Source organism: Desmodus rotundus, chromosome 4 (assembly GCF_022682495.2).
Source record: "Desmodus rotundus isolate HL8 chromosome 4, HLdesRot8A.1, whole genome shotgun sequence".
Classification (NCBI taxonomy): Eukaryota; Metazoa; Chordata; class Mammalia; order Chiroptera; family Phyllostomidae; genus Desmodus; species Desmodus rotundus.
In genome coordinates, this window is record NC_071390.1 from 113992522 (window position 1) to 114019300 (window position 26779).

General features: G+C 48.3%; 1 protein-coding gene across 1 annotated transcript in view; it reads right to left on the reverse strand.

Moving 5' to 3' along the window:
* PFKFB3 (6-phosphofructo-2-kinase/fructose-2,6-biphosphatase 3) overlaps window positions 1–24737 on the reverse strand; it is a 69428-nt gene extending 44691 nt beyond the window's left edge. The window contains exon 1 of the mRNA XM_053922357.2: window positions 24567–24737. Coding sequence (XP_053778332.1) covers window positions 24567–24582 — 16 coding nt within the window. The 5' untranslated portion in view covers window positions 24583–24737. The remainder of the gene's footprint in view (window positions 1–24566) is intronic.
* Between the last annotated feature and the right edge of the window lie 2042 nt (window positions 24738–26779).

Here is a 26779-nt window from a genome sequence, read left to right on the forward strand (position 1 = left end):
GGAGGAGGAAACTGGGACTAGAAAGCACATCCCAAGGCATTTCAAAGGCGGTGACTGGTGGTAACCCCTGTCCAGAGTACGTGTGCCATAAACATCTGTTGAGTGGATGGATGAATTTGTTGAGGAATTAGTGATGGCTGTACAAGTCAGTGTGTACCGAGAGGTTCACAGACAGGCCTAAAGCAATCGGACCAAAGGAAAACCAGGACCTGACTAAACATGGCTCTTCCCCACAGTCTGGCGATCATTGATTTTGGATTCCTTAAATTTCCCATTATGACCAAGGCTGAAACCAGATCAGCCTGCAGCCTTAGGAGCTTCATTAGGTACTTTCCCCCTTCCCCTAGATGAACTTGTCTTCACCTAGGCCCCCAACACAGCACCCACCCTCATACACACATCCTCCCAGAGGCCCAAAGCTCTCAGCCTCACAGTAGTTTTCCATACTCCTCAAACAATCCCACCCCATCCCTGCCTCAGCAACTTCCCATTAACTCCATTTTATTGCACTCCATTATGTGTAGGGGAAAAAAATCTGATAAGAGTAATTTATACTAAGATGTGAATGGCTGCATTTCAGTTGTCAGGTACCTTGTGAATTTTGTTCCATCCACTAGGAGGAAAACCAGTCAAATTGAAACCGGAAAAGTTGGTGCTCATGCTGCCCATCACTGCCAGAACCAGTAAGTAGAGACAAAGATTGAATCTTTATGCATGCTTTATTCAGATGCTGACTATTTGAGGGTACTATCTGTTACATACCCTCCAAAACCATCATCTCAAGCTGACCTTTTTCTAAGAAGACGAAATGGTAGGTAAGTGGTTTGGGAAAAAGGTTAATTGGGTAAGTGTTACAGTCTGGTGGCAACTTTCCTAGTACTTATTTACCTACCCATTGGTCCACAATTCTTCATCTGCATCACTGGCGTTCCCTCCCTGGAACACAATGACTCCAATACCACCTTCCGTGCTTGCAGACCCCCTGGGGCACAAGGATGAATTGTGTGGAGACTTCCTGGATCACTGGTCATGCATTCCAGTTCCCAGAATAACAGCTTTCTACGTGCATTAAACACTTAAGCCTATGAACTATGACTGAGGCTAAAATCTTTAATTCTTGAGTTCCCCTATCAAAATCAGTCAAGCCCTGCTCTGTTAGAGTTCATTGCAGAGCTAAGAAATGTGTCACGTAAGAAGCCATTACAGAACAATTACGTGCTGAAATAGCTGTGTGTAGGCTGAGGGTCTACCCCAGAGTCACAGGATCCCCACGTCAGCCAGACCATGGTTCCTGGAGGCCCGGCTGGATGGCAGCCTGCCTCTCCCACCCTAATTTCATCCCCAGTGTTATCACAGCCCACTCGCTCTGTTCTGCAAACTTAGATTTCCGGTGAGCTTTTGTTTTTTAAAAGATGGTATTTATTTTTAGAGAGAGCAGAAGGAAGGGAGAAAGAGAGGGAAAGAAACATCAATGTGAGAGAGAAACATTGATCGGTTGCCTCTAGCTTGAGCCCCAGATGGGGACCAAACACGCAATCCAGGCACGAGCCCTGCTTGGGAATCGAACTGGCAACCTTCTGCTTTACTGGATGACGCCCAACCAACTGAGCCACACTAGCCAGGGCTCAGGTAAGGTTTTGTTTGAAGAGATGGTTCTATGGCTATGATAGATTTGCAAATCACTATCTGATCCAAGCCATTGATCTTAGAGAAAAGTGAATCTGGAGAGAGGTTACTTGTTTGAGGCACTCAGGAGTTAGTGGCAGCTAAGACTGGAATCCAGGTCATTTTTTTAAAGGTTTTATTTATTTATTTTTAGGGAGAGGGGAAGGGAGGGAGAAAGAGAGGGAGAGAAACATCAATGTGTGGTTGCCTCTCACTGGCCCCCAACTGGGAAACCTGGCCCACAACCCAGGCATGTGCCCTCACTGGGAATCAAACTGCAACCTTTTGATTCGCAGGCTGGAGCTCAATCCACTAAGCCACACCAGCCAGAGCTGGAACCCAGGTCATTTGTTTTTAAAAAACTTATTTTTTTTTATTGATCAGATAAAAAGAGAGAGAGAGAAACATCAAATTGTCGTTCCACTTATTTATGCATTCGTTGGCTGCTTCTTGTATGAGCCATGCATGACTAGAGATGAAATCCACAACCTTAGCATATTGGGACGATGCACTAACCATCTGAGCTACCAAAACAGGGCCCCACGTCATTTAAAAAAATAAACATATGCCCTGGCTGGTGTGGCTCAGTGGACTGAGTACCAGCCTGCAAACAAAAGGGTTACCGGTTCGATTCCCAGTCAGGACACATGCCTGGGTTGTGGGCCAGATCCCTGGTGGGGGGACACTTTCTCCTTTCTCTAAAAATAAATTAATTAAATTAAAAATAAATAAATAAACATATTACTGAAGTGTAGCATTCATACAAAGATGCATAGCCGGATAAATGCTCAAAGTTAACACATCTAAATAGCTATTGCCCAGCTCTAGAACTAGGTCACACCCAGGACCCCAGGAGGCCCCCGTGCTCCCAGTCACCACCCCCGAGGTGAACGGAATCTTGACTCAGTTTGTATGGTTTGAACTTTGTATCAGTGGAATTGCACACATGTATCTAATGGGTCTAGCTTTATTCACTTACCATGTTGCTCACAAGATTTGTCCAAGTTGCCTCTAATAGCTGTGGTTCCTTTCTTATCATTGTTCTATAGTATTTCATTGTACAAATATACCACAATTTATTTATCCATGTTGATAGAACACTGAATTGTTTCCACTCTGGGGCTATCACAAATAATGCTGCTGGGAATATTCCTTTTTTTTTTTTAAGGTTTTATTTACTTATTTTTAGAAAGAAGGGAAAGAAGAAAGAGGAGAGAAACATGATGTGTGAGAGAAACAGGTTGCCTCTCTCACACACCCAGCTGGGGACCTGGCCCAAAACCCAGGCCTGTGCCCTGACTGGGAATTGAACTGACAACCTTTGGGTACACAGGCTGGTGTTCAATCCATTGCGCCACACCAGCCAGGGCTGGGAACATTCTTGTACACATCTTAATGCCACATAACAGGCATTTTTTCAGGGTCTAAGCCAAGCAGTGGAATTTTTGGATCACAGAGCATGTATACATTCAGTAAACATAGCCAAATAGTTTTTCAAAGAGATTATATTAAGTTTTACTACCACATGAGCATTCCTGTTATTCAAAGCCTTGCCAATACTTGGTCTTTTTCTTTTTAGCCATTCTGGCTAAAATACGTATATAGTAGTCTTTGGTTGTGGCTTCAATTTGAATTTCTTAGATGATTAAGGAAGTAGAGAAGCTTTTCATTGCTCATTGTCCGTTTGGATATTTTCTTTTATCACCACTGTAAGATGATTGATATATGACTGTTTTCACGTTAAGCTATTTTTGGTTTGCTTGGTTTCTGTTTTTTGTTTCTCCATAGTGACCTTTGTGGCTCTATACATACAGGAACTAAACCACCTCCTGGATAAAGGCTTGGAGCCAGACTGCCTTGCTCATGTTCCAGCTGTCATTCTGAGCCGGTCCATCCCTCTCCGTGCCCCGGCTATGCCATCTGTAAAATGGGGATGAGAACACAGGACCTCATTCCGTAAGCTTGAATGTGCACACATCTAGAACAATGCTTGCACATCATAACTGCTCATTATACCTACCATTCTGCACCTGGACGCCCCCAAAACTGCCCAGAAAGAGGAGAGGACACAGAGCAAGATTGAGATGAAATTTCACAATTTGTTGTTAATTTATCACCACTTATGCAGCAACCTCACATTTTTCCCAACTAAAAAGAGGTACTCCCCTTGCACGTGGGAATCAGAGAAGGGTGAAACTGGTGTTCGGGTAGAGTAGCCGGGCCGTTCACCCCCGCTGGAAAGAAACAAAAGAGGAGCTGTCCGTGGGGCACACACAGCCCACACCACACCCGGGCTGTGGGAGAGCAGCCCTGAGCCACACAGCCGAGGAGAGCCTTCCTCCGGCCTCATGAGAAGCTCGCCACTGAAGGAGACATGAAATGGGGAAGTACTGCATTCGGGGCTCAGCCCTGTCGGCCGGGTCTCTGCAGTCCAGTGTCAACCAGCCTGGCTTCTCAGAGCCAAAAATCCACCTGACAGCTGGGCCTCCAGTCTCGGCCGCCTTGGCCCCGGTTCTGTGGGCAGCTGTGGGCAGCAGGCCCAGGAGGTCAGCCCAGGCTGTGGAAGCCCTCACTCTGCAGAACTTGAGCTGTGCACCAGGGTGTTTTGCCTGGACGCTGTGTGACATAGCCACAGCAGGTGCTGGGGGCATGGTGACTTTCCTAAGAACCCCTACCATGGACTGAGAAAATAGGTCATCTGGCCAGATGGGAAGAGGTAAGAGAGGGCTTGACTTCTTCTGGTAAACAGGCCTGCGTCAGTGAAATGATATAAACAGTTGGTCCATGCTATGAGACCACGGTGAGTCACAGACATCCAAGTCCCTTGCGTTACAGACAAGGAAGCTGAGGCTTAGAGAGGTTAGCAGACAATGCATGGGCTCCAAGAGCAAGACCCACTTGACAAGTACTAATTCCTCCTTTCACTGTAACTTGCTACTTCAAGTGCCTGCAATCCCCATAGCTAATTAGGAGTCCCCAACTCCTAAATCTTTCCTCACGTAAATAAACTGTGCGCTCCCATTCTGCTGTCTCCACTCAGACTTAAGCCCTAAAAACCTAACCTAGACTATAAGTCGTCACTTCCCATCTCCTTCCCTCCCGCCTCTTCTACTCCAAACCATCGTGCACAGCACTGACAGAGCTGTTTTCTGAAATGATACTTTGGTCCTGTTCTTCCCTCACTCAGAAACTATCACCGGATCCCTACTTCCTCTGAGACCACTTTCAACCTCCTCAGTCCCCACTGAAGGTCCTCTACAGTGGGCTCTCAAGCAGCCTTTCTCCCTTATTGTCCTCCCACTCTGACCGTTTGATCTGCTTTGTCCCCCGCCAAGCTCTCTGCCTATCTCTGCTAAAACCCGTTTTCTCCTTTTTGTTTAACCCCTACCCATCCTCCATGTCTATCAGCATCTTTCCCTTGCTGTAGCCATAAGCTTTTATTTCCCATACTACACCAGAGACTGGTGTCTCGTCTGCACCTTTTCATGTGAGTGGACATATGTTGTGTGTGTTCCCACCCATCTCTACGTTTCTTCAGAACATGAATATTCTCTGTTTTCAACCCAGCATACAGCACAATCCCTATGGGATGCAGGTGCTAAAAACATGTGTTGACTGACTCACACACCAGAGAAACCAACAATATGGACAGTCTTCCTGACAAGCTTTCCCTCTGTGAAGTGTGTGGTCAGCACTAGGAACAAAAGGTTACAAAAGGTCACTCCCACCCTTCAAGGGCTGCTAGTGGCCATGGGCATGAACACAAGCAATGACTGCAATGATAAAGTACATAAGGGCCTGGTGGAAGTACTGAGAATAGCATTCCAATTCGGTCAAAAGAAGTCAGGGAAAGCTTCATGAAGGAGGTGAGTTCTGAAGTGATCAAATGGGGGGCAGATGCGGAGCAAGGGTTGAGAGAGGAGGTTGAGAGAGTGTTAAAACTTCTGTTTTCAAAGAGATTTTTCTCAAGCTGGGTCAGGGCTGCTCACCACACCCCCAGACCACTATCATAAGACTTACATTGCCTTTCATAAGTACACTGTACATTGTTTAGCTCTTCATTCTTTTGTGCACTAATCAGCTCTTTACCATCCTGAGGTGTCATCGCGAGGCCAGGGGGCTTTTCAGGCCAGAAAGGGGAAAGGTTGGAGGCCCCCAGCGACGGGACACAGGTGAGAGCGTGGAGGAAGCTTTCCTGCCCTGAGTGCTCACTGGCCAGTCCTTTCCCACGCCAGCTCTCCAAACCTGAAGCCTTGAGCTCCATGCCCGGGTCACTGATTCTCAGGCTGACTACTGAGGAATCTTTAGAGCAAGTAGGCCAACCCCAAATCCAGACTCTGGCTCACAACGGACTAGAAGAACAAGTTCCATTGACACACATCTTTGTCCCCTGAGGGGAATGAGAGACAGTGAGCTTTTGGTTCTTGTGCTTGAAAACAGTTTATAATCACATTAAACATAAATGGTCTAAAAACTAACTGAAAGACATAACCACATTGGATAAAAAGAAAAAGCAAGCCCAACTATAAGAAATCCAGTTTAAACATGAACACATGGATAGTTAAAAGTAAAAAGATGAGGGAAGCATTCCATGCAAACAGGCATCCACAGAAAAGAGAGTAGCTATAATAACAGCAAAGTAAATTTCAGAACAAAGACTATTAGCAGCATTCAAGAGGGGCATTTCATAGTGATTGAATGGGCGGATCCAGCAAGAAGGCATAACAACTGATGAGCGTAAGTGATTAGGATTATCTTTATTAGATTTCGAACATATTAATTGCCATCATGTCTGTTTTGGTAACATTGAGAAACTCCTGATGTCTGCACACTGACTCCCCTACTGGTTCTGCCTCCCCCTCTTATTTACTCTTCAGTTCTCAGCCTAGATACCTCTCTGCCTGTTAACCTTCTCTGCTGTCCCTTCTGTGGACCCAGGGGCCCTCCCTTAGCACAGTGACCCTCCCATGGAGCAGTGACCCGACCCCATGACGGCATTCAACAAAGTCTGGTAAATGTGTCTTTGCTTCTCCATCTCTCTCCTCAAGGCCAAGGACTGCATCGTTCATTTCCAAATTCAGAACACTTAGTACCGGACACAGTGTAGATATTTACTTGAATGAATGAATGGGAATTGAAATCCTCAAAAGTTCAAGCCTCTGAACTTCCACTGGCTCCCAGAATAAAAGCAGTTTTTATTCAAATAAAAGAAGCACTGTGCATGCAGTCAGAAGAATTTGCCCTGCTCTACTATTTACAAGATCTGAGATCTTTGATAAAGGCACTTAACCATACTGGACCTCAGTTTCCTCACTCGCTAAGTGGTAAAAAGAATACTGGCCTCCCAGGACTGATGCAAGAAAGGTAATTAACTCAAGACTGAGTCCACCTAGCACAGACGGCAGTAGGGGACACCCCCAGCTGGAACGAGTGCACCTGCGCACCCTCCTCCTTCTCCCACTTCAGAGGTATCAGCTTTTCGGCTTTTTGCTGGCCACACCCCCCACCTTTCCTTCTTGTGAAGTGGGCTGCCAGAGCCACGTTGACCGGGAAGCAAATCGACATCACATTAACAATGACACAACCCTTATGGAATAGACGCCTGCAACTCCTCTGATGATTCACCGCACGGGGACTTCCTCACAGCGCCAGGGTAAGTTCTGGGTGCTCCACTTAGGAGACACCACGGCATCTGATCCTGCCCCCCTGCTGGCTTTGGGGTTTCCCTCTCTGACTAAGACACCAAACGGAATACTGCACCAAAAGGGAGTAACACCATCTTGCTTTTCCTGAGTCAGCCTTCCACTGCGGAATTTTGGGCTCCAGTCCAGACCTACTGAATAGAAATTTACATTTTAACAACACTCCAGTGAGTCACAGGTAGTCGGATTTGAGAAACGCTGGTTGTCTGGCTGCTCTGCCGTCATTCCTTTGAGCAGTGGCACCCAGCGTTTTTGGTCACAAACTACTAACTCCCAATCAGACGTTCCTTCGGTTGTAATTTATATCCTCGTACTGCTACACTGATCTGTTATGTACATTATAAAACTTAGGAAAAAATTAGAAAGTACAAACAATGTGCTAAAAAATAAATAGAGAGCAAAGCTGTAATGTTTTCTCCCTGCACCCAAAGCAATCCTTTGGTGACCAAGGAAGAACATGAGGTGAGCCCTGCCTTTCCCAACTGCTGGAGTAAAGGGAGAGTTCTCAATGCAGATTCTGGGGTCGTGGAATTAGTAATCTTCTCTGATTTTTCAGAAACCTCTCAGTCTTCCGTACCTCCACGCATCCGGTCCCGAGGTCATCTCCTTACACTCCTCCATGGGTCCCCTGCTTGAAAGCAAATCTACATGTCTCCTCATCAAAGAACCAGATGGCCAGCCGCCAAAGCATGTTCCCCCAGTCCTGCCACTTCAAAACAACCCCAAACAGAAGTTCAGGAAATTCAACACAAAAAAGATTCCCAAAATGTTACTAGTTTATGGTTTCTGCAAATAGGAAAAGTCTTCCCAGAGAGCAAGCCACACATACTACCAATAAATATTTCAATCTTCTCAGTATCTAGACCCAGAACCTCAAAAAAGCTCGGACAGGTTTCAGGCAGCACACACCCACAAAATGAAACTCTATAAAAATGAAACTGGGAGTCAGGCAAGGGCCCTTCGTCCCTCGGGCCTCTGACTCTCGTGGCCAATTCTGCACACAGTGCTCAGTGACTGGGATTTTGCATCAGGACACAAGATTTACAGGGTGTCGAGGTGTTTTTTTTAAGGGTTTTTAAAGATTCTGCACACTTGTAAGCCTCCCTCCAGACCTCAGCAACAGCCCCCTTTCTCCCTGTTCCTCTGCCACTTCCCCCTCCACCAGTCAACAAGGCAACCTGGGGACCACATGCCCAAGATTAACATCAAAACTACCAAGGGAAGATGGGTCTGCTTCTGTATCTACCTATGACCCCTGTCTCCTACCCCCTTCCAACAACTCCAACGACTGTGGCCAGTTTTAAGCCACATTCATTCCTCCTTTTATTAAAATTAAGACTCAGCTCTGCTTTGTAGCCACCAGATACCCTATTACAATCCCACAGGTAAGACCGTAAGAATGGAGAACCTCTTCCCCGGCCGCACTGACCACCACGCAGCTGCATCTTGGCAAGAAAGTATGAGGGGGCACTGTGTTAGAGAACACTGGGAGGACAGGGAGGAGAAGTGTTCGGCTAAGGACCACTCTAGGAGGTGCTGTCTTGGGTGGGTGGATCAGTGCAGACTACAAGGTTTAGGCCTAGAAGACCAGACAGCACTTGGGGCAGCTGCTGTGCTACCACCTGTCCTTGAACCTTCCTTCCAGCCCATTTAAGTTCATACAGAAGCAGGTGGTGGCAACAACTGCAGAACTTTCATCACTGGACTGAGGTCTTCTTCAAGACAGAAATGAACAGCCACCACTTATGGAGCACTAAGCATGTGCCAGGCCGCGTTTGGAGTGTTTTGAGCACAATCCTCACAACCACAGGTGAGGAAACTGAGGCACGGAGAGATTAAGGAACCAACATTACACAGCTACTAAGTGGTAGAGCTGGTGTTTGAACCCAGAAAGCCTAACAACCCCAGAGCCCACGCAAAATGTCCCACCTCTTTGGCTTGCACTCCCAGACTCCAGTTTAGAGCCTGGGAGAAAGGGGAGTTTGAGCTTATTAAATGAATCCCTGGCCCTTTATAATTGAACTCAAAGATGGTTAGGGTGGGTGACCAGGGCCTTGGTTCAGTAAGCAGGAACAAAGCAGAGATCTCATGACTGGTCTCCCAAGGCGCTCATTACCTCCACCTTCACAGCTGCCCCCAGGAGCTATTCTGGGAAGAGAATGTTGACATTGGGAGGATGGGGGAGGCTAAGAAAAACAGAACAGTGTGCTCTAACCTTTGACCCTACTCCAACCCTAAGTTTTTTATGCCCTAAAGTCTATCACTAGAATAGGGTTCTCCTGTGTTAAAGATCTTTGAGGTCAGTTACAATGCAAACTGAGCTACTATCACTTAAAGATGATGACAGTGAGGGACCTGAGGAATGTGCAGGAGAGCACAGGAAAGTACCTGAGACCTAGAAACTAACCTAGGGAGAGGGACCAGAAGGAAGCAGCCAAACAGAAACAGGGGACCTTCTCTAAGCCTTGCTCAGGACTGGGCGGGCTGACGGAGCTCCAATGACTTCCTGCGCCGGAGGCAGAGGGGAGAATTAAGACCTAGGAGGTTAAGGATGAATAACCAGGTGACTTACTGAAATGAAGGAAAGTGGACTTTCATAGACAGCTAGCTTCTAGAGCTCCATAAATTGTGTTCAGGCAAATTCCAGCTGTGTTTCTGGTAAGAGATTGTAACCAGCTTTGCTAGAGGTCCAAGAAAAACCAGATAGTGCCTCTTTAGACCCATTCTGTACCCCTTCCTTCCTCTCAGGGATGCTAAAATGGGTTTTATCTGACAAATTCATACACGTAGCAGAGACAAAAATAGACTCCTAAAGTGCTCTTGTCTTTTCAAAGTATGAAACTGTTAATTCATAAAATGAAACCCAAGACCTCTGATCTTTATGCATTTTTCCTACAAACTTCCAGTGTGAAATATCAGACATTGAGGGTCACAACAAGAATCAGACCAGCCCAGGTCTTTCCCTCCCGACTTTTCAGGGCACTGTAGCTGGTGTTGCCCGGGAGTGAAATTCACTCGAGTCCATTTGTTCACTCCCCCAGTCCTCATTCTCACTGTGTTGGTCCCATTTCAGGCCTTGTCTAAGTACAGTGGGTGGACAAGAGGAAGGAGTGTAAGATTTCAAAAAAGGAAGGGCTAGGAGGCAGTAAGAAAAAAATAGATGACAGCAAGATACTGTGATCACATTTGTTAATGTCAAAATTACTGTTTTAACAGGTGTGACAGCACTTACAGGGACAATGGGTCACAGATATGCCCTGCTGGAAAGTCTGACTTCCTGGTAAAGTAGGAGGCCTCTTCCACCTCATGTAGCTCTGGTATCCTCTCTGGCCCAGGGCAACCTCCCTCTTCACTGGAGGTAGTAACGCAGCTAAAACAGGGCTGAATGAACCCTCTAGACTAGTCCAATGAGTTCGATCAATGCCAAAACCCTTAGCACAATCATTATTCCCAAAATAACCCATTCCATTAAAACAGATGCATCATAAAAGGCAAGGGCTTTGGATTCTGGCAATTGAGAATTTGAATCTTAGCTCCACCATTTTCTTACTGATATATGTAAATACTTAGCTGTACCTAGCTCCTGGATGGAACTCCGTAAAGTTCATTCCTGCCCCCTCTGTAATTGACCTGAAATTCACCTCTGACAAATATCTCTCCTCCCCTCAGGCAAACTGATCAGTCTAATCTCGTTAACAATAGTCTTAAACACACATTGCATAAAGGCTCAGGTGCACTCCGGGCCTGTGTAGTCTGGGCCAAACATCCCCACTCCTCAGGGTCTCTGGGCCCTTCACTAGCTGAGTCACTCTCCTTAAGGAAGAGTCTGATGTGGTCAGTGTCCCAAGGTATTCTAGGCCCTGGGGGTGAGGGGTCTGAGTACTGGCTCCAAACCAGAGGCTGGAAGTGCGACATTCAACAGGAGGCTTCGGTGTCAGGGGACCACTGTGGCTCTCAACCCTCAGGAGGCGTCTTCCCACAGCAGCTGCCTGGGTTGTTTACACAGTTACACAGAACGTCGCGTACACTTTCAGCGGGTTTGGGTACACCTTTCTGCCAAACAGGAAAACGTAGCGTAGGGCACTTAAAGACTGTTTACTCCCCAAAGATAAAAACACTGCATGGTCTTATGCAATCTCCCACGTTCATAACTTTTATTTAAGGCCTCTATGTATCGCTTTTCTCTTCGGCGGCCAGTGGCCGCCTCCCCCAGCCCCACCCAACCCAGGATTCGGCAAACCACCTGCCGACCTGTACCTCCAGCGAATTTACAGAGCAGGGCCGCTCCCAGGGCTTCTGGGGGCGGGGTGGGGGACGGAAGCTTGGCCAGGAAAACGAAAACAGCTCACAGGAACGGCAAGCACGAAACCTCTACCACGGGCCAGCGTGAGCCGAGCGCATACTACCTCCGCGTGCAGAGCCCAGCAGCGCGGGGCAGGCTGGGGCGGCGACGCGTGACCGCGGCGTGCAGCGCGGCGAGGCGGGGTGGGTCGTGCTCTGATCAGCTCGTGCGCAGCGCCTGCAGCCAATCGTCGTGCCCATCCCTCGCCCGGCCCCGCCCCGCTCCGCTCCGTTAGATCTTTTCCCTCCCTGCCCCTCGCGGTGGGCTGGCGAGTCCCGGGCTGACCTCTTCGCGGCCAGCCAAGCTTAGCTCGCTTGCGCGCCCGACATCAATACGAGGGAGGGAGAGACGGGCCGTTTGGCCCGTCCCCATCCGCATTCCCCCCTACCCTCCCCCGCAGTCCCCGGCTGCCAGGTGGCTCCAGCCCCACGCCCCGGTCCCGACAGGCGACCTCTGGTACCAGGACCGCCTGAAGGTTGGCGCGGGCAGGGGGAAGCAGGGCATCTTGAGGCAGGGCAAGAATAGCTGGGCTGGCCCCTCCCTGTCCTCCCAACCTAAAGTGAGACCCGCAGAGCCCTTTCCCCTGCCTCTGCCCCTCATCTCTGGGTCCTTGCTCATCCTGTCCCCACAATGCCTGGCTCCCAGGAAGTCCATAGAAGGGTACCAGAATATGCCACCCCCAAATATGCCTCCTTGACCTAAGGATTACTTTAGGCTTATTTTTGAGAAGTTGTAGACACAGTGGAAGCTCTGAAAACAGAAGTTACGTTTTGCAAGAGAAATTGACATTAGAAAGGGGGACTGTACCAGGAAGAAAGCCATTACCAATGACCAGAGATCACGGCACCCGAGAGACTTGCGTGCTTGGCACGGCAAACTTTGTTTACCATACATTTCCTGTCCTTACCTTCCTATGAATTTTCTTCTTCCCCTTTGAAGCCCCAGACGCCTGTCCCTTTCTTTAGCTCAGGGTGGTGGTACCCATGGCCTTATTACCTGACAGCCTTTTGAGTCTCATCTTTGTGGGACTCCTGAATGTAGGTACATCCATAATTAAAATTGGGTTTTTTTTCCTCCTGTTAATTTTTGTATTGGAGGTAGGGGTGTCTCAGTCAACAACCTAGATGAATAGAGTTACAATTATTTTTCCTGTCCCACAATATATAGGACATATACATGGTGTCATACAACATACACCAAAATGTTCACATTCAATCTATATGTGGGGGTTTTGCCTTAAAATGTTATATTTGTTATTTAAAAAGTAATATACATTCATTGTGAAATGATAAGAATACATGGAAAGAACACAGAATATTCCAGACTGTCTGGTCTGTGCAGATTATTTTTAAAGCCCCAGGAGCTTTGATCCTAGCCCTCACCTCTGTGCTGAATTCAGGGTCTCCTCAATGTCTTCACTCATGGGGAATTAGATATTAATCTTGAGGATTTTATCTTTCTAATTAATAATACCAGGAATAAAGGAAATTCAAGATTAAAAAAAAAACATCCCTGGAGAAAATATAAAAAGCAAATGGAAGATACAACTATGGAATGGGAGAGGAAGAACTTTCTGGTATTGGACTAGAATAAGAGATAGCAGCAACCATTTAGGATTTTAAAAAAATCTGTTTCCTAGCTCTGTCCAGCAGAGAATTCATTCATTCTTCTCCTCTCTGTGTGCATTTGGTTGCTTAAAAGTGTTCCTATTAGTGTGCTGCTGTGAGCATCACCTGGGCATGAGTTTCTCTCAGTGACAAACCTTGAAATGACATAGGGTATGTGAATTTCAACTCTACCAGATAAATCCAAACTGTTTCCAAGGCACTTGGACCAATTTACACGCCCACCACAATGTACCAGAGACACTCCTGATCCACATTCTCTCCAACACTTAAAGCTGTCAAACTTCTTCACTTCTGCCCACCAGATAAGGGTGAAATTGTGTCTCCCATTGTAGTTTCCATCTGCATTTTCCTTGTCACGCACTGAACAGGTTAAATTTATTCCCTTATGTTATACACTGCCTGCTTTTTAAAAGGCTTTACCATTCATTCAGTTATTTCTAACAGAAACCAGCGAAAGGAACACAGCCAAAGAGGCCCTGGTTGGTGTGGTTCAGTGGACTGAGCATCCGCCTGGGAGCCAAAAGGTCACTGGTTTCATTCCCTATCAAGGCACATGTCTGGGTCATGGGCCAGTTGGGGGCGTGCAAGACACAACCAATTGATGTTTCTCTCCCTCTCTTTCTCTCTCGCTTCCCCTTGATCTGAAAACAAATAAATAAATTTTTAAAAAATGATTTTAGAAAATGAAAAAAGGACTGTCTCCTTGCTCGGTACAGTTGGTTCTTCTGTAGAATGGATTATGGTTTTACTGTCATGCTGCACATTACTTATTGGCATGCATTTCAAAATGAATTTTTTAAAGTTCTGTAAGGTTAAGAAATCAATTTCCCAAAGCAGTAGTGACAACATAACCTTTTGCTTCATTCAAATAGCTTTTATACAACCCAGGATTTGCACAAAACATGATTTCAACTTTAATAGATTTCATTTTTTGTTCTATATTTTTAGCTGGGAAATGATGTAACAACAGCAAACATGATTCATAGTAAAATGGATGCTAACTGAGTCATTTTTATTATAAAGGGATGACATTCAAGTTTTGGATTTTTCACACAGAAATCAGGCAATTTATAGATTCAGATTCCTTTGTTGTTATTATAAGGCGGCAAATTGATGATAAAATAATTCTTGTTTTGATTCTCTAATACATCTGTTGACAGAATTGCTTTGAAACATATCATCATAGTTTCAAGTCTGTAGCCCAGAGCCATAAAATTAAATTGGATTCTTTCTGTTATTCAAACATTAATGAGGTTTTAAAATCCATTTCTCTAAAATGAAGTCATCTAGCCTATGGCTTGGGGCTGGGTTGGAGGTCAATAGGGTGATGGACCATCCTGGTGTGCCTGGGACGGAGGAGGTTGCTGGGTCTCCTGACTTTCCATACGAAAACGGGGTGCGGGGGTGGATTCCAGGCAAAGCAGGTTGAGCTGGTTGCCCTGTTTGGAGGCTAACTCGGTCAGCTGGTGGCTGGGCTGAGTGTTCGGGAAGCCTTCCTGGAGCAGGTTTTTTCCCTTCCCCTACAATTGAGCCTTTCACAGTTCAAGGAAACTGAGGAACAGAGAGAAATTTAACTGCTAATTGGGTACTACTAACATAGAAACATTGGTAACCTGGAAAATCTACCAAATGCTTCCCTACCAGCCTGGAAAATATCCGTGCTCAGTACCCATATGTAAACCACAACAAAACTTTACAAATCCCTTAGGGGTGATGATAATAATAATCATCAATCCTGATTTTGAAAGCCAGTTTCTACCTAAAAGAAGGGTCTGTCAGGCAATTGGCCCAGAGCATAATGGATCTTTCTAGAAGGCTGCATGCTGAGTCCCAATCCTTTTGACCCATGGACAGAAACTGAACCTCAGGAAAGTGTCCTTTGCTTCTACTCTTGTAGTTACTCAACACAGCTGCAGAGCCGCACCAAACTCCCAGTAACCACCGCCTCTGCTGGTGGTGCGGCTGGGCCAAACCAGTCAGTGCTCTCAGTAGCATCTCTACACCTCACCCAGAATGCAGCTCCTTGCTCTTTCTCTCACCCCGCATCCAACCCATTGACAAATCATGCTTTCTCTATCTCCTAAACATATGCAGAATCCAATCACTCACAGCCACCTGCCCTCTACCACCCTGACCTAAGCCACAATCACTGCTCCTCAACAGACCTGGTCTCCCTGCTTCGCCCTCATCACCCACAAGCTACTCGCAGTAGGCAGCCACATACTGTGTGTGTGTGTGTGTAATTTTATATAAAATTAATTCCATGAGTAAGAAGCCAAGGCCTTACAGTGGCCTTGATCTCCAGGACCTGTCCCTGCCTTTCTGACCCAAGCCCTGCACTCAGGCGGCTCCAGCCTCACTGGCTTCCAGCATTCAACACAAGGAGGCCCCGTCTCTGCACCTACACTGCTCCCTGCTGGAGAGCTTGCCTAACAGGTCACATGGAGAAAAAACAAATAAAAAAGATGTCATGGAGTCCACTCCTCACTCCCTTCTGTGGGTCACCCTCTCAGTGACCATCCTATTTCAAAGGCCCCTGCCTCGGCCCTGGCCAGGTAGCTCAGTTTGGTAGAGCCAAGGCTGCGGGCACGGACAAGAACCAACCAATGAACGCATAAATGAGTGGAACAACAAATCGATGTTTCTCTCTTACTTTCCCTTCTCTCTCTCTCTCCAAATCAATTTTTAAAGTGCCCCTGCCTTCACTCCCACTCTGTCTCCTCTTCCTTGCTTTTCTTCACAGCACCCGTACCCATCGGGCACATCTGTGTTTTCTCATTATCTGTTTATTGCCCGTCAGCCCCCACGTAAGCTCCTCGAAGGCAGGCGTTTCTGTCTGTTTTGCTTGAGGTTGTGCCCTCAGCACTTCACCCACACCTGGCCTGGTAGGCACTGAACAGCTGTTTGCCACATGACTCAAGGGCTTATGGAAGTGACTGACAACATCACAGGCCAGGGCAGGTACCAGCAGGCAGGTGCAGCCAGCTCGCTTCCAATTGTGTTTCTTGCCTTTTCTACCAAATTTCCTCAGCTACCAAGTCTATAACCCTCCTTTTCTTAGTGTTCCCAAAATAGTTATTTTGTGAATGCCCCCAGAGAAATGTGGCACCTGCAATGGCCGGTTGTTGTGGGGCCTCCATCTTTCATCCTGATTCACTGCTTCCTTCCACAGCCGCCTGGCTCAGGAAGCCCCCACAGAGAGGCTGTCCACCTCCAGTGCCTGACCGCAGAAGCCTGAAGCAGGACTACCCACATCTTGCTGGAGACCTGAAACCCTAACTGAAAGGAGTCTGGGGAATGCAGCTAACAGCTTCCCAGCATCTGCAGTACGAGCTATTGCCCTAGAATAGCATTTTCAAGACTGTGGCTTAGTCCCCTTAGCGGCCTAGAAGTCAATTTATTGGATCAAGACCAGAACTTTTTAAGTGAAAGTAAGTTTATTAGTGAGGCAGTGAGACACAAAATGTCCTACTCCACAGACAGAGCAGCTCAGAAATTTTTCTAATGAAATGGAATAGATTAAAAATGTCAGAGTGTACCTTCTATTCCAAGGATAAGTACTGTTTCTTGAATATTTCTGTCCTGTCCTCAACCCAGAACTATTAAGTCAGACTTTCTGGCACATCAGACTTCTTAAAAAACTCCCCAGTTACCTTGAAAGTGTGGTCTGGAATAAAAGCCACAGGTGTCTGGTCTGTTCCTTTGTTCTTGGAGAATGGGTGGTTCTGTACCCTTTGTTCCAGGCCAGCATCTGGCCACCCTGAGAATCAGGTGGCTGTGGCGCTGATGGCCAAGCTTTCCCTGGAGTCCATTTGCATCAAAATGCGTCTTTCTCGTGGCCAGGATCTTCTTTCTCTCTTCCTGCTTCAAAGCCCACACTTCCTTGGGGGCACCTCTCAAAACCCCTGCTCACCACCCACTGACTCACGAAACCTTGCTCTGCCTGTGCCTGAGGTGGCCTACGTCCCCAGCTTCCTGACCTCAGCAGCCATGGGGAGGGCTTCCTGAATCTGATCTCTGGGGTTCACTACGTCAAGCACAGAGGCAAAGCGTCATGCAATTCAGGCCTAAAAACGAACATAGTTGTTTCCTCAAAGAGCCAGCACACCTCTGCACCCTGCTCATCGGGGGAAGAAAGCAACGGCCAGGCCCACACCTCCGTAAGACCTGCCTGTTTTCGGTCTGGCCGATGACAGGGAGGAGGAAGTCTCTCTTTCTGACAAACTGATGGTTAACACCAGGCCGGGGAAGTGCGCTTGCTGAACTGTTCCATCAGATGCCTCCCGGAGCAACATCTCAAGGCGCTGCTTGTAAATGAGGCAGGACAGCCACAAAACCGTCTGTTCCTCAGACTTCCCCACCCTGGCTTCCAACCGGGACATCAGACACCCCAAGGCCAGGCGCCCCGTGCTCCAGTCCCCAGACACACGAGAAGCAGCCAGGAGCCATAGGTGCTGTTTGGAGCCGATAAGAAGAGTGGCTACTCTTCCTCTCTTACTGTTGTCCCCTCCACTGGCCTAATCGCCGTGAGCAAACAGTGAAACTAACCCTCTTCAGGTCATGAAATGATGAGCAATTTTTGTGTCTTTATAGTTTTCGGCATTTTCCAACTTGCTTACAATTGAACATATATGGAAAACACTAGGGCTTCCGATTTGTGAAATAAATGAATTAGATCTCTTCCCCTGACCCTGTGTGAACGTATACGACAGTCACTCTTTCTTGAGGTTCTGCATGGGAGGACCTGCTACTAATGACTACTTTAGACTCTGGGAAGAGTAGCAGAGTTCTTAGCCCTGGAGCTACCTGAAGGAAATGCAGACCTCATTACGGCAGGCTAACATCAGAGGCAGAGACTTCCGGGCTGGCTTAATAGGACAGAAAGGTATCGTGTGCATCTACAGAAGGTAGACCCCGACACCAACTTCCTTTCGGCACAAATTTCAGTCCTGAAATCAGAGCTGCAGGAGCAGAGACCAGAGAAGGCAGGACCGTGACTTCTTCATTTGCTACTTGCCTGAAACTTAGCCTCTCACCTGGAGATGCTGAGAGGGAGCAGGCCAGCATCCCAGGACAAGGCACAGAGGGAATTCCTTCTTCCTCCCGCAGCCAGCTTAGCCTAGAAGCTTGGGGCACCGTTTTGCAGCAAGCGTTTGGGAAGCATAAATCTCTGAGTCACGGCTGGATGGAATCTCAGTTCACCCCCTTCTTTTACAGACGGCTAAGTGTCCTGAAATGGCTTATATGAGATCACCCTGCCAATTACCGACACAGGTGGACCTGTCACTACCTAGACTCTGCGCCCCCAGGCCAGTGTCTTCTACACATTTTATTCCTAATGAGAGGTGTGTGCTGCCACACCTCACAGGCTTCACCCAGCGTCCTGACTCACCACTTTTACTGCCTGTGGGTATCTGCCAGGGCCACTCTCAGAACTGTTCTGGCAAAGGATTAATAATACTTAGAGGCCAACCAATCTGTAAACATGGCCACATTCCTGCAGAATGAGGGAGTGGTCTCACATGTAGTCACCTGGGAGCCACGTATTGGGGGACCGGCTGAAGTTACAGAAGACCTGGACTCTTTCATTACATGAGACCACAACTCCTACAGAACAGCAGGCAAGGTGAGGGCTGGGGGCACTCCTCCCTTCCCCTCCCCTCTCTGCCTTCCTCTGCCCCACTGCCTCTGCACCCTCCAACTGCCCTTTTGTGACCCTCTTTCCCCCCTAGTTCATTTTACTATAAATATAACAATTGGGAAGGACAGGGAGAGTGGCCTTCCTTACACCCCCAAGGTGCTGTTTCCCATACCTCCTGGGGATCGGCTGCAATATGGAGGGAAGAGAAAGGCCAGGTGCTGGGACAAAGATGAAGGCCCAGACCCTGCCCTTGGGAAGATCCCAGTGGCCTGTAAAGTTAGAGGAGAGACTCATAATTCACTGCAGAGGAGATAAGAATGTGATGGATGCTCAAACAATTCAAAGACCTACTGGTACTTTCAGCTCTTGCCTGCGTAAGACGGCCCCTTATCTGAACTAACCAATATGCAGACTGCACCTTATGCTCATAGCACCCGTTGATATTGTTAATGTTGTTCAGAACTTGATAGTTCCCCCAAAGCAGCAAAATGGTGACCAAAGTGAAAATCAGAAATGTGTCCACCTTGCTTACATTTAAGGCTTGGTATTGTCTTTATTTTAAATCTGCATGTGGGGAGAGGACCATAATCTTTCCGTGATTGTGGTTTCTGATGACCTTAATTTGGCTCTGCAACTACCCATTCCAGAGGAAACTGGAGTTTTTGAGAAATCAACCAAGCTCAAGTCTTTATGAAGCACTTGCTACCACCTGGCCCTACAGAAGTATGATATACAGACGCTCCCCCAAATATCTGACACCTGAACATCCAGGAAGCATTTTTGAGGACAAGTTTAAATCTCTGGTTATGGGACAGGACATACCTACAGAAGTCCCGTCTGCACAGAGGAGATGGAAAGGGGGCAGAAGAGAACTCGAGCAGGGAGGGCCATAGGGAATGAGAGACACAGGCACGTGTATACGTGCATGGGCGCATGCGTATGCACGCGTAAATGCAGCACGAAGGATGGTCGGCGTTTGGGAGGGTGCAGCTGGGTCCGAGAAAAGGAGAGGGTGTTAGAGGGAAGCAACAGGTTACAAAAGCACAGGGTGGTCGTAGGCTGGCCACTATTGGATGATGAGGAACACCCTTGACCACGCAGAGAATGCACTTTAAGGAGCAATAGGAAATGTTAGAAGGGCACAGCTCAATGATAAAAGGCCTGCAAAGACACTGTCAACTGAGAGTTCACAAGATAAACCGCAGAGGGGAAGCCTGGACATGGAAGGCCCCAATAAGACACTGAGCCCAAGTCGATGTCCCGTGGGGAGACATCTTTGGGGAGCATGCTGTAGTTGTGTCAGGGGCAGAGCTCTGAAAAGGCCTGGGAGACCTGTTCTCATCCAGAAAGCTGGTGGGTCCCAGGGGAGGAGAGAGCACCCCAGAACATAGCCTGCCCAGAGCAGAGGGTGGAGCCCTGCACAGCATAAGCATTCAGGAAAAGGAAGGAAAGAACCGAGGGCCAGCCCAGGTCCTCCCAGACAATGTCTTTGCAGGATCTGCTCTTTGCACTCCCAGTGCAGAGAGAAAAGAAAGAGAGAACCTGGTTTAGGGTCCAAAAATGCTGATCTATCTGTCATTGAGTTCCTCCTGCAAGAAGCTGATCTGCAGGAATTCCAAAGGTTTCGCTTCCTCCGTGATGGCATAACTTGTTTTTCCCTCCATTCTCTGGGCATCCCTGGATCCTTGTGACTAGCATCAGCTCACGGTGCAGCTGTGGTCTGACACCTGGCAGTCCTATCACCTCCACAACACCCAACAGGAGCTATGCACTCAGCACCGACCACGGTGTCCCGAGTCACCTCAAGAGAGGCAGAGGCCAGCTGTTTTCATGAGCGAGACCATCTCAGTCTGGCTGCATTCATCTCTCAAAGATTCAGATGAGTCCAGCATCTGTCTGTCTCTCTACTTGATTCTAGAAGTGAAAGAAGTTGCTGGTTCTTAATGAGACATCATATTATATGGTTTCTGCTGAACATACAGCATATCATATATCATATCATACCATATCCTATCATACATCATATCCTAGCATGTGGTCTGTGCTGGAATGGCAGAACACAGACGTCAAAGTCCCAGCTCTGTTTAGCATCAAGTTTGATGAGCGAACTTAGACAAGTTACGCAACTTTTCTAAACCCTGCTCCCTTTACCTTTACAATGGAAGTAATGACACCAGGCACCCCAGAGGATAGTTGCGAGGATAAATGAGCCCATGTGTGGTACTTAGCATGACACCAAGGACTTGGAAGGTGCTCAGTGTTAGTTTGGTATCTATTGTTATTTATTATTAGAACCTCAACCTGCTAGTCCTCTGTCCCTTCTGAAGGTGGGGATTTGCAAGATTACTGGGGGCACACCTGTCTGAAGACATGCTTACAGGTTTCCCGACCTGAATGAGACATTAAGAATTTACTCAAGACCCCAATCTCTGGGCAGAGCCACACCTAAATCACCTGAAAAAAATCACCACTTATCCTATTTTCAAAGAACCGCATCAGCCTCCCTTTATAGCGAGGTTCTAGATTTAATCACCCAGTTCATGACCTTCCTCCCAGAGTCTCATTTTTTTCCTGCTCCTCCTGTTCTCACAAATTCCCTTCGTGTTTCACGCAGGAACATTTCCTTCTCCTTACTCAAATTAATCTGAAAACTTACTTCTTCCAGCACCCTACCCGAGGACCCAACTTTGTTCCCCAACTACAGCCACCCACACCCTGGAACCGGCGGAGAAGAGACATGACCGTGAGCGCAGTGCTTACATTTCATTCCCACCTGCCAGCTGCTGCCCTGGCCAATCTCAGCCATTCCATTCACGCTACACAGTTTCTGCCTGACATTATCATAGCACTGTGGGCCATGCTGAAGAGGCAGGAAGGTCTAACTGTGGGGAAGGAATTGCCAAGTCTGTCTTATTAACCCAGCGCCTCACGTGTGCCTGGTGCATACATAGCAAGCCACTCAATGTAGAGAATGAACAAAGGAATGAATGCATAAGCTGCTTCCAAAGGCTTACTTGTCAAGACACAGAAGCACAGAATGGGAAGGGAGCTGGCGGTTAATTAACCTTCTAGAAGGTTAGCTAGAAGAAAGTTCTTCATCTGGCTTCTCTTCGTCTTGGGGAGGAACAGCAAAGTCTTTTCATTTCCTATTTTTCAAATTACTTTTTTAAATAGTTAATACATTCATAGAGTTCAAAATTTTTTTTAAAAATCCAGAATTTTCAACCCTTGTTAGTCATTTAACCACCTGGATGGAGCTCAGCTTGTTCGTTGGCAAAACAGGCGCTGGAATAGGGCCTCCTGTGTGGGAAACGGTGGACAGAAAAGCGAGCAGTGAGCAAAGTGAGATCTGCCTGGAGGCGGAGGGAGGAGCCTGAAATCTCCACCATCTGACAGTTGCAGGATTGCAGTGCGGGGCTCAGCCTGGAAGGCACACCTTCCACCTCCGTAGCTCCACGTGATGTCTCATCCCGATGTAGGACAAACCCTGTTCCCCTGTAATTTCCACTTGTGTTTGCTTCTAAATAGGAGATCACAACTCAGTAAAGTGGGAAGTTCTGTCTTAGACGCGAAGTCCTCCACGGCCCCCACCCTAGCTTACACCAAAGCTCCCAGGAAACGCAAGCAGTGTTTCTCACACCCCGGGAGCTTCAGAAATCAGCATCCACAGAATGAAGAGACAGTATTCTCCTCTTCAGAAAGCAATGTTCTCTTCAGATTAAAAAAAAATACAAAAGGTTTAACATGGTTGCCAATGTGTACATGTCTTGTCCTGAGTGATGTAATAATACACTAAAACATGCTGTCATAAAGTGACATCTTCACATATCAAAATCCTTTAGCTGCTCAGTTGTTTGGTCCGTGCTGCATAAGGGTTTCCCGAGGGCTGTGACAAGTAAGCAACCATTTTTGCCTTTTAGGAGTTTACCACCAGAGACCCCAAGGACACAGTGGTCAGGGGAAGTGACCAACTCGGCGGAGAAATGGTCACCCATATTGCAATTAAATGAGGTCGGGGGAGGACTCTGAGAGCACCTCCTGAGAGAAGGTGGCCGTGTTATATATGGAATAATGGAGGCATTGAGGACAGTAACCAGGGGACTAAACGTCAGAGCTAGCTGGCTGAGGACCTAAGAGAACTCACCGTCCCTTTTCTTAGCTGTTTCCTTCCTTCTTACCACCCCCGACAGGACAGGGAGTGCCAACAATCCCCCTTCTTAGTCTGGAGCTCGTACTGGCACCTTAGCAACCTCTGTTTAAGGGGAAAAGGCCAATATGGCATCACAGCAACTGCAGCATTAACTGGACAATCTGAATTATGAGAGATGTCACGACAGGTCACGAAAGATGGAGTGGAGAAGGCAGGAAGCTCACAGCGTGCTCCCGGGTACCAGGTCTCAGGTACCCCAGAGTCAAGGCTTCCTCTCAGTTCTTTTCACTCTCAATTGTACCCAGGTGGGGGTGGGGAAGCCTTAGGTCTTGCGTGACAATAAGTCGCCAGAGTCCAAGTCTCTCTCGACACAAATAGAAAAGGCAGAGGAGTCAGATAGTTCTGACTGGAAAGTAAATTTGAGTCTCCCTCCCTATCCTAGGCTCCACCTGAGGGGGCCCCAGGGTCCCAGCCCAGCTCTACAGTGTCTTGGGAGCAGCAGGGCCTCCGTCGCCCTGCCCATAAAGTGGGGCCAAACACATCGGCGACCCCCTTCAGGCAGGCACCACAGGAGCATCTGAGACTTCCTGGCAGACCTCGCACACACGCCCACCATCCCACGCAGAAGAGAAAGTGAAATGCCTAAATTCGAGGAGGCATCACCGCCTAGGGAGGGGACGCAGGCGGGCCAGCTTGGGCTCCGCGCGGGGTGCCCAGCGCACGCTGGAAGATCTTGTCAGAGGGCACCTTTCTAGTCCAGGCCGATCTAACCTCGCTAAGAGATGGCTCTTACGGGCACCGTCTCACCAGTTCCCACACAGCCTTCCCTATTCAAGCGCCCATTTTGCCAGTGAAGAAACCGAGACTCCGCGTGATTAAATGACTTCCCACGGATAGAAGGCGGGAAAGGATAGAGACGGAACTCACACTGTAATTTACCATCTGCACAAACCTTGTCCCCAGCAACTTCCACCTCCGCCCCCCGACCGCCGCGTAAATTCACACTGCACTGAGCGCGCGCAGCCGCGATCCAGCGCTGCAAAGATCCCGCCGCTGCAAAACTCCCGGATCGTCCTTCCGGAGAACCCCATTCCACCTGCATCTCGAAACTTGAACGGGGAGCGATTGTGGGGATGGGGGGTGGGGGGTGGTCGCTCAGAGTGGTGACACTCTCGCCCAGCACTCTGCGCACAGGCTGCGGCACACGGCCCGCGAGTGGCAGGAGAGGCGGCGCTGGCCAGGGGCGGCGGGGCGGTGCGGGAGCCTGGAACGCCGGGCCGGGGCAGAGAAGTCAGGGGCTCCGAGCGGCAGCGCTGGCCCGGAGGAGACAACGCGGCGCCGGGTCTCGGCGCTGCCCGCAGCTCGCGGCGCGGGCTCCTCACCTGGCCCGCGCAGGTCACGGGGCACCGAGCTGGTCGCGGGTGGGGACCCCGCCTACCTTTGCTGAAGGGCATCACGGAGGAGCGCTCCCCGCAGGGCTGGCCCAGGACCCTAAGGCCAGGTGACGTCCAAGTGCCAGCCCCTGGATTTAGGGGTGCCGCTAGGCGCAGGGCGCAGGGCGAGGGAGGGGGAAAGGGACATATTTGGGCAAAGCCAGAGCGCGTCACCCACGGAGGAGGAACCCGGTGAGGCGGGAAGCGCGGGGGCGGGGCGGGCCCGGCCCTCGCGGAAACCGCTTAACCCCTGCGTTCCCCACCAGGCAGCGCCAGCAGCAGCCCGCCCCGGAGTTGCTGCGAGCTGCAGCTCCTGATGCCGCTGAACAGAAAGCAAGTACATCCTGTTCAGGAGGAAAATCAACGCGCTGGTCAACTCTTTTGGGCTTTTCAGGGACATCACCCCTGGAAAAATTTGGGCAACTTTATTCCATTTTTATCTTTAGGTCCTCAGGAGCACAGGACAGGCACAGGGGACTGCCCAAATGGTGGATGGCTTCAACTGAAATTACATCAGGGCGGGAGGGAGTCACCCCCGAAAGTGTTCAGAATCCTTCCTACTCCCTCTTCTCTTGCCGGGCTTGCTTTTTCTCCCCAAGCACTCATCACCTCTGACAAAATTTTTATTTTTCTCTTTTGTTCACTGCTGTTTCTCAAGAACTTTGAGCATTACCTCACACACAGGTCGACAGATATGTTAATAATAATAATAATAATAATAATAATAATAATAAATATAGGGCTTAAGGAACTTTAACCTAGAAAAATAGGGGATGGAGATCATCCTTCACATTCCTACTTATTTTGCCGCTGTAAAGGCTAGTACCAGAGAAAATGCTTTATTATTTGGTGGGCTCAAATGTCTCAAATTCAGTTCACCTTTCCAGTCAGGTGATGTTAATTCCTGTGAAAAATGCTGCTCTATAATACAATTTAAAGAAACGATGTTAGAAGCAACTTTCTGCTCTATGTTTAAAGCACCCATGGCCGCCTTTCAGTGTAGTGAAAAACCATCCAGGTGAGTTGAAAAGTCAGAGCTAGTGCGCTTTAAAAAAAAAATCATTTCCTAATCAGAATCAGTTTCTTAGCCTGCTAACTTTTATGGGTAATAGTTCAAACTCCTTCTTTACTTTTGAAGGGAGAAGATGCCTGGGGAGAAGGAAGTAATTGTTACAACTTCTTGTTAGACAGTATATTGTCCTTGGCTTGGGAAATCAGCCCTAGTAGAGCCTGCTGGAAAGATGCTGTTGCCTGGGCCTGGCTGGAGATCAAGATGGTGAGCAATCAGGCTTCAGCTCCTGTGCCAGGGCCCTTGAGAGTGTGGGTGTCAGTCTGCGTGGCAGAGGCAGGAAGTAAAGAATGTTGGAGGAGCCCCAGATTCCACTGCAGTAGGAGATGGTCCCCTCCCTCTGCCCTTTTCCCTGCCATAGTCGCAGCGCCCGGTGGACGTGCACTTTGCTCCTCGGATTTAGTTGCCATGGAAGGCAGATTTTATCTAAGGCTAGAGAAAGTGCTCAGGCTGGACATCTCAGACTTGTGCAGCTGCAAGTGGTAGTGAAGCTGGAGGACGTGCCCTTTGAGGTGGGCCTTTCTTTCTTCTAGTTGACACCCTTACTGCTCTGTGGACTCTCACCTAGCGGATTGTGATATAGCAGGTGATCTTTGCCGCTGACCAGCGGCACTTAGCTCCTAAAACCCTTACACTCTCTAAAGTGAGGAGAGCTTTTTGTATGCTAATGAGATGACTGGTGGCTGCGGGAGGGGGCTGGGCCCAAGATAACTTCAGGACTGGGGTGGTGGCCAGAAAGACCAAGCGCGATTAAAGGGTTGGAACTTTCAGCCCTGTGAGGAGGGCAGAGGGGCTGAAGATAGTCAATGATTTAATCGATCGTGCCTGTGTAATGAGACCCCTAAATGACAGTGTAGAAAGCACCGGGGTGTTGCTTTCAGAGAGGATATGGAAGTTCTGTGCACCTCTACCCCCTTATCTTGCCTTGTGTACCTCCTCCATTCAGCTATTTCTGAGTTGTATCCTCTATAATAAACTGATCATCGCAAGTAAAGCGCTTTTCTAAGTTCTTTGAAACCTTTTTCTAGCAAATTACTGAACCTGACAGGGAGGGAGTTGTGAGAACACCTGACTTTGTAGCCAAGTTGGATAGAAGACTGGGTACTCTGGGCACCCAATACTGGCAAGTAGCACCTCAATGGGGGGCAG